The 7,897-nt window shown below is 40.2% G+C and overlaps 1 protein-coding gene across 1 annotated transcript in view; it reads right to left on the bottom strand.

Moving 5' to 3' along the window:
* Positions 1 to 528: 528 nt before the first annotated feature.
* ROBO1 (roundabout guidance receptor 1) overlaps positions 529 to 7,897 on the bottom strand; it is a 288,045-nt gene continuing 280,676 nt past the window's right edge. The window contains exons 28-30 of the mRNA XM_059466209.1: positions 3,156 to 3,464; positions 1,533 to 1,735; positions 529 to 911 (exon numbers count right to left, since the gene is read on the bottom strand). Of these exons, the coding sequence (XP_059322192.1) occupies positions 897 to 911; positions 1,533 to 1,735; positions 3,156 to 3,464 (527 nt within the window). The 3' untranslated portion in view covers positions 529 to 896. The remainder of the gene's footprint in view (positions 912 to 1,532; positions 1,736 to 3,155; positions 3,465 to 7,897) is intronic.

Raw genomic sequence — 7,897 nt, 5'->3', positions numbered from 1 at the left:
TCTGAGATTTGGGCCAGTAGCAGTTGATGATATTACCTAATTGTTACTAAAAATGTCCATTGGTTTTTTTTCATAAGCAGTGTTGAAGCTGAAAATTGGAAAAAAGTTTTAGATAAACTTGCTCATGCTATGATTAGGCAAATAGCAATCACATTGGCTTACCTCCTGCCTATCCCAAGGGACATTTTTAATAAGAATGCATTTAATGATGAAAATGGAAAGACAAATCAAAGTACCACAGGGGTTTAAAATGAGTACATATTTACAATACCAGCCATCTCGTCCCAAATTAATTTTACTTTCATTTGTCAAACTGTATCATCTGCAAAAGGTTAGCAAGAGAGTGGCAGACCACAAGACACACAGTCTGTGTTAAGCTGCAAGATGGCATTTGCAGCGGCTGCAGAGCACAGAGGAACCCCGAGAAGCAGAGGCTGCTGTGCACTGTTCCCCCGCGCAGCTCTTTGGTCACTGCCGCGTCCCTCGCGGTGTCACCGACTGGCTCATGCAGAGCTGGCAGCGCACTCAGCACCGCCGGGCTGGGGAGAAAGAAACCCGGGAGTCCCAGGCCCTGGAATTCCCTCCTGGCCCAATCCTGGAGCAGCAGCTGGCCCAAGCGCCTCCAAGAGCAGCTCCCCTGCCTGCTGGGGCAGCCAAGGCGACGCGCTCGGCGTTGCGGAGTAGGCGAGGGCCGTTCCTAGTGAGGAGGGTTTACAAAGAAGGAGTAAAATAAAAACTAGCATTCTGATGGCATGAGGAAAAAGGAAAAATTGTACACTCTGATTGCACTGAACATTATTTCTGGCGTCAAACATCATCAGACTTGAGGCATCTTAAGTGATTTATTTTTTTTCTGATTAGATTTTAAAAGCCTGTTACAGTACATGTTGTTGTCTTCAGCTTTCTGTTTCCTGTATTAAAAAAAGAGGATATGAATTAATACATATTAACCTTTATAATTTAAAATTTATTTTACATATTTCTTAGAGATTTTCTACCTTTAAATGATAATTACTACTTTAAATTATGCACAGCAGTGTGACTGTGTGTTGGTTACCCTTTCTACAATCAGTATATAAAATTGAATCAATATCATTAGGCAGAAAAAGTAAAGAAACAAAATTGTATCTAAGTATGTAACAAAAAAATTTTATCTTAGTATCTACAGAATTATAAACTGTCAAAAGATGTGAAAGACAATGCCATGGTGTTCTTAGATGCTCTAGTTCTTTATTTTCAGTTTTGAAAGAATCTGGGTAGTGCAAAGTTCTCTTCAAACTATTGTGTTTCTGCAAGTCCTGTTCCATAAGTTTTACTGTGGTGATACATTATACTATATATGATTTGTTTTCTATGTTTTGACACATTCCAAATTTGTTTACTTGGATTGGGCATAACATTAATGGACACATAAATGCACTAATTTTCCTGAACAGAAATATTTCTGGTTCAAAAGTGTTTTTTCTGGCAGCTGTCTAAAAAAACCAAACCAGCTTTATTGCAGTCATCTTCAGTATTGCAAATGCAGTTACCTCCATCTCTTCTTCCTCTTCCTCTTCTCCTTGTTCATAGGCTCCCAGTACTTGCATTTCTGCAACATTCCTTCGGGCTAGATTTGCTTGATCTGCCCTCTGTCTGCCTCCTGACCCTCTTGACGACATGGAGCTGGAGGAGCTGGGATCTCTGGGATTATTTGATGTTGGAAACGTTGGTCTAGAATATGGCAGGATGTCCTCTGTATAATGAAATGTTTAACGTTGTTATGTTTACTAGCCCAGAGACACTGTGAACCTAAAATTTCTGCATGCAGTTGATTTACTTTTTATGATTCTCAGGAGGTTTAAAGTGATGCCTGACAAGAACATGAAATATGCTGCTTCCATAGCAGCACTATAGAAGCTTTCTCAGGGAAATTTATAGTCTTTACATGGTAACGTTCTCTGCAGAAAAACTAATTCATGATTAGTGTCCATTTCATTTCCATTTAGGATACCTGGTCTATGTTCTACAGGAAAATGAAAAAAAAAAACCTCAGCCCCTGTAGTATATATTTGATATGACAGAGTAGGAGGAAATGAGAATACAAGTATGATACAGGGAACTCACTCCATGTAAATACTGGACCCTGCATTTCTCAGGCTGAATTTGAGACACAATCAGGGGCCATGCTTAAATATTTCACCACCATCCTCTATGGTAGCATTCTAATAACTTTTCTCTACAGCAATCCACTGTAATCAAACTTTTATTTACACGCCCACTTAACCAACTTAATATCCAAACACCCCTAATGTTATCCCTAAATACCTGTAGGTAGAAAGAACCAGATGTTTGTATCAATATCAGGACCAGGCATTTGTATCAATCTGTGCTCTTGGTGAACTCCTGGCATGTTCCCTTAATTAGTAAACTTAGCACTTTTCATATATAAGAGATTTCTTTGATCAGGTCTGGCTCATATAATGCTGTGTGGGTTAGTATTTATAATTAATCCACAACTACTAGGGCTTTCTTACTTACTCTTGAAACAGGACCAGGTATCATTCTGGTTTGTCCTCTGGTTTGTCTCTTTGTCCTCTACAAATTGGCAAAATGGGCCAAGCGTCCTTTTGTCCTCTACAAATTGACCAAAGTCCTTTTGTCCTCTACAAATTGGCAAATTTCCTTTTGGTTTGTCCCTTTGTCCTCTACAAATTGGCAAAATGGGCCAAGTGTCCTTTTGTCCTCTACAAATTGGCCAAGTGCATATCCTTTGGTTGGACAGTTAAGTTTCTGACTTACAGATCTACTGACTTCACTCAGTCTCCTTATAAACCAGATTATAATTAAATACATCAAATATAAGTAGACTGCAAGTGTATGGTAGGAGCAGGGATACTGATCCTTACAACTGTTGAGGAATATTTCTTTTTGGTTTTCTCAGCATTGCCTTTAATACATGATGGGTCTAAGGGCAGCAAAATAAAAAAGGAATGATATGTAAGCTTGTAGTAAGCTTGTCTTGCCCCAAGAAGATCCTCCAGCGTGCCCCATATCAACACCACAGTTATGATAAACAATGGCACCTCAGCAGCTCTAATTCCCCACCACCAGCCTGCAGAGCTCCCAGTGCCCAACTCCCAGCACTCCAGCCCGCCCCGGGCAGGCAGAAGCACCTTGGAGAAGATGACTTTTTGCTGGTGCGCCGTCGCGTTTTGGTGCTTTGCTGGCTCGCGCTTTGCCGTCTCCCGGCGGCTCCAGGGGCTCCCGGCGCTCGGCCGAGCCCGTCCGCAGGTCGGGGTGCTGCCTGCCCTCCGCCCCGTCCCTGCCCTTGTAGCTGGCTCCCTTCCTGTCCGCCGACCTGTCCGTCCTGCCGTCCACCGAGGCCAGCTTGGGCAGCAGCGCCGGCCGCACCTCCAGCTGCGCCTTGGACTGCGCCGTCGGGGACTTGATGGCCGGAGGGGGCACTGGAGGAGGGGGCAGGTCTGGGGGGGTGAAAGAGAAATTGAGAGTAATTACAATGACATTGCACACCAGTGAAATTAAGAAATAACATTTGACTTTGAACTGAAGAAACAGACGCTCTTGTTTGCTTTCTGCCCTCCTCTCTCCACCCTCAAAAGTGTTATGTTACTGTTGAAACTGCTGATGGGTATTTTTCCAAACGCTTGAGCTTTAAAAACACAGAGGATGACCTCTCCATGCCTTTCCAAATCACAATATTGTCTTAAAAATCATTACCAAAAACTTCAGGGTCTTGGATATCAGTTATGGATAACAACAAAGTATTAAGGATAATAACATCTCCTTCCTGACATTTGTAATTGTTTCCTAAGTCCATTCAAGAATACAACAGCTTGTGCTGCAATTGCTCAAGGTCTTCAGTGAAGTGAGCATTACAGCAAATGAGCTGGGATGTAAGAACATGTATCAGATGCGTTGCTGACATATGCAAAGATAAACTATATGCATTATTAGACTCTTCCTTTAAAATAGTAGGTTAAAATAACACACATATCCTTGATGTTTGTTGTTATGTCATGACATATTAAAAAAAAAAAACAAACGCACAGTCAATGAGTTAATAAGCTCTCAGAAAAAAAAAAAAAACAAAAAAAAAAGAAGAAAAGACACACAAAGACTTCTGGATTTGTCTCTTTAAATTAGCACAGCTTAAGGGGTTCTAAAATTCTGAACTTTTAAAAATGCTATTTATAAAGAACACACATTATTTATTTCATTATAATTTTCTATTCCTGCATTAGGACATAAAACTAGAATATGTAAAATGTTCATCAAGATACAACAATGCTCTGTGGAATATTAATGTGAAGAAAAAAATACAGGAGTCAAACAAGGGAGTGGCAATACAAAAGCAGTTCACAATAAAGGTATAGGCACAATTCATATGGATTTAAGAGAACAACAGTTTAAAAAAGTGAGATGAGGCTAATATTCTCAAGTGAAATTGCTAGGAAAAAAACCTATCACTATTAAAAATTGAAACTTCAGCCTTTTGTAATAGTGTGCTTTCTACTTCCACAAAAATCAGGAAGCAGCTGTGTTTTTCAAACACCATCACTATATATACAGCTAATTCTGAGTCTATTCCATGAAATGTTTCAACTTAAATTTACCTACATCAGGCCAAAAATAAAGGTAGTAATTCTGAGTAAGAAAAAGTAGATATCTAATATAAACATGTAAGTTCAGATATGGCAGATGCCAGACATTTTTGAGAGGTTTTCCAGTGGCACAAAGCATGAGTGACTTGATCCAGCCCTGTGGAAAGATGAAGCAATGCAGAATTCAGCGTTGTATGCAAGCTTACTGGGAACCATCCACCACACTCACCTGATGACATATCTTGGAATTATCCTGTCTTAAACAAGACTAGAAATTTTATCAATTGGCTGGACTGGAATGATGGGGAAGAATGATGTCAAAAAGTATGGTTCATAATGTTGGACATACTTCAGGGAAATTATATCCTGCTGCAATAACTCTACTGTCTTCGTGGAAAAAAAACCCCACAACAAACAAACAAACAAAGCAAACAAACAAATAAACCCCATCAGGGTAGTTTGTTTGTTGATTTCAGCAGTTTTGGAGAGCAGCTAAAGGTAAACAAATAACTATTGAGACTTAATTTTGAGTATCTACCTAACACTCAATATTTGCAGGTATCTTTTAAGAAAACAGACTGTCATTTGCAAACCCTAAAAAGGAATAATGTAAGCTTGGATAAACTAAGTGGCTGAATCAAAGTGAAGGGGAGGTTTAGACTGGATATCAGGAAAAGGTTCTTCACCCAGAGAGTGGCTGGGCACTGGAACAGACTCACAGGGAAGTGGTCACAGCACCAAGCCTTACATTATACTTGGCAAGAAAGCTCAGAATCATTTATGCTGCATTCCTTTGTTATCTGTAACTGTTAAACATAGTTTGGAGAGGTACCCTCTGTTCAGTACACAGCCTCAGCAGTGGAAGTCTGTAATTCCAGCCACCAGAGTAGCACTCAGACTCCCTCTTCTAAAAATGTCCAAAAATGCTCTTTGGTGGCAGGTGAGGTCCAAACCAAACTACTTTCACTGGGCTGCCCAGCTCTGTAGATGCAAATTTGAATTTCTGAATCACAAAGATCCACACCCATGGGATCTTAAGAGTTAATACCTGTTGTAGAAAGTGTTATTCTGACGAAGTATATGTAAGTATATAACCTCTTACAAATCAGCAATCATGTGAAGTCTGCCTAAGACCTCAGTTGTGTGTAATTTGTTCCTCGAAAGCCCACTGCATAAATCCATGTCAATCCAGACTAAAGCTTATTGAGCACAAGAACTATTCTTCCAAAGCAAGGCTGAAGATGGACCCCACCCCTCACAGAACACTTACAGCAATTACTGTTAGCAATTACAGAACTTGGATTAAAAAAATAAGACAAACTCCAAATTAGCCTGTGGAGATTCCAACAATTCTTTCCTTCCTGAGGAAAACTTTCTTCTCACAGTAGATCTTCCCTCAGAAGAGGACACACAGACTCAAAATGAAGATACTCAAACTCAGAAGTGTAGACTTTTGCAACCAGTGCTTTTCTTTTAACTCTGGTCAGATTTGTCCTTATCTCAACCCTGTGGGGTGCCTGCTGGGCACTAAAAAGGACTGTCATGGTTTTAAGCCCAGCTGGAGATGAAATTCCTCTCAGCAACTTGCTCAACCTTTCACCTCTCTCATCCCAGTGGAATGGGGAGGACAATCAAAATAAAAGTTGTTTGTTGAGCTAAGAATAGTTTAATAATTGAAAAGGAAAATAATACAATAATGGTAAACAATAACAATAATGATAACAATGAGGGGAAAAAAAAGTGATGCACAATGCAATTGCTCACCACCCACTGGTCACCCAATTTGGTCACCATCCACTGACCAATGAATGCCAGACCCCTCTTCCTGAACCCCTCTGAGTAAATCCCCAGTTTATATACTGGACACAACATTCCATGGTGTGGAACATCCCTTGGGTCAGTTTGGGTCACCTGTCCCAGCTATGCTCCCTCCCAGTTTCTTCTGTGCACCTCCTCACTTGGCAGTGCATAAGATAAGATTAAAAAAAAAAGTTGCTGACTTAGGATAAACACACCTTAATAAAAAAACATCATCAACACCATTCTTATTCTGATCCAAAACAAAGCCCTGTAACAGCTGCTGAGAAGAAATTAACTCTACCCCAGCTGAAACCAGGACAATGCAATGTCTTGTGTCTTGCATGCTCCACTCACTTTCTCTTCAATAAAGCACTGAACAGCCCTTCTCTGGAACCTGCTGATGTAAAGGGAGTGTAGATATCCAACATGAGCCTTTTCAGCCTCCCTTGGAGCCCGTGTCCAGCAGATGTGCCATGGCTGAACAAATATGAAGGAAAGGAACATTCCTGTAGCCTGTGAAATAGAGCTCGGAACAAACTACTTTGTTCAAGAATCCTCTACAGCTACACAGGACAAGGAACAAAGTGGTGTTGAATCTTTACTATGGAAAGGGAAGATGTACTGATATAAAATATTTCATAAACTGGCAGCAGCTCTATGGTAGGTACAGTAATAAATAAAGAAAAGTGATATTTGCTTTCAAGAACATTTTTGCAACCTGCAGGGAAACTATAAAAATCTTCATTATAACACAGTGCTTCTGACTGAGAAGAATCCTTAACAGAGGGAAAAAAAATCCCTTTCAGAGGTCAACACTATTACACCCCTGTGGTATTTATTTTAACAGCTCAGATCACAGAGAAAATCCAGATTCAATCTACCTCCTCGAGTACAAACTGGCACACTTCTTATTAAAAGCAAAATGGAAGCTTCCATTGTAAGGAATAAAAATAAATCACAAAGCAACATCAAACCAATGGAAAGAACTCAGAAGTATTTGTTAAAGGTCAGCTGTGCTCACATGTTTCATTCATGTCTATGTATCACTGTTATCCTGCTTCCCATGTAACTCAAACAATTAACGGATGCCATTTCATAGCTCAGGAGAAAGGTTTCTCCTACAGGAGAAATCTTCCATAGGTGTCTTTTGAAAGGGGAGAGGATAATTTTCTAAATGAGAACACACACAGGAACCAAGGCATAAGCTAAACAGTGTTGAGGAAAAATAATCTGCTAAATTAGTTTAACACTAAAGTGGAGACGCCACAAATAAGCACAAGAAGATGAATTGTAAGTAGTGACCAATGAGGGAATTAGGCTTCATTAGGCAACTCTCTCTTTTAAACTCCATCAGGCTGCAGATTTTTTCAGTCATACCCTGAAGAAAACAGCAGTTACAGATTTGATGCAATACTGAAGAAGGCCCCTGGAAGTGGTCAAGGCAAGGCTGTATGGGGCTCTGAGCAACCTGGTCTAAGGTGTCCCTGGCCATG

The sequence above is a fragment of the Ammospiza nelsoni genome, chromosome 2, assembly GCF_027579445.1.
Source record: "Ammospiza nelsoni isolate bAmmNel1 chromosome 2, bAmmNel1.pri, whole genome shotgun sequence".
NCBI lineage: Eukaryota > Metazoa > Chordata > Aves > Passeriformes > Passerellidae > Ammospiza > Ammospiza nelsoni.
This window is presented reverse-complemented; position numbering and strand designations above follow the sequence as displayed.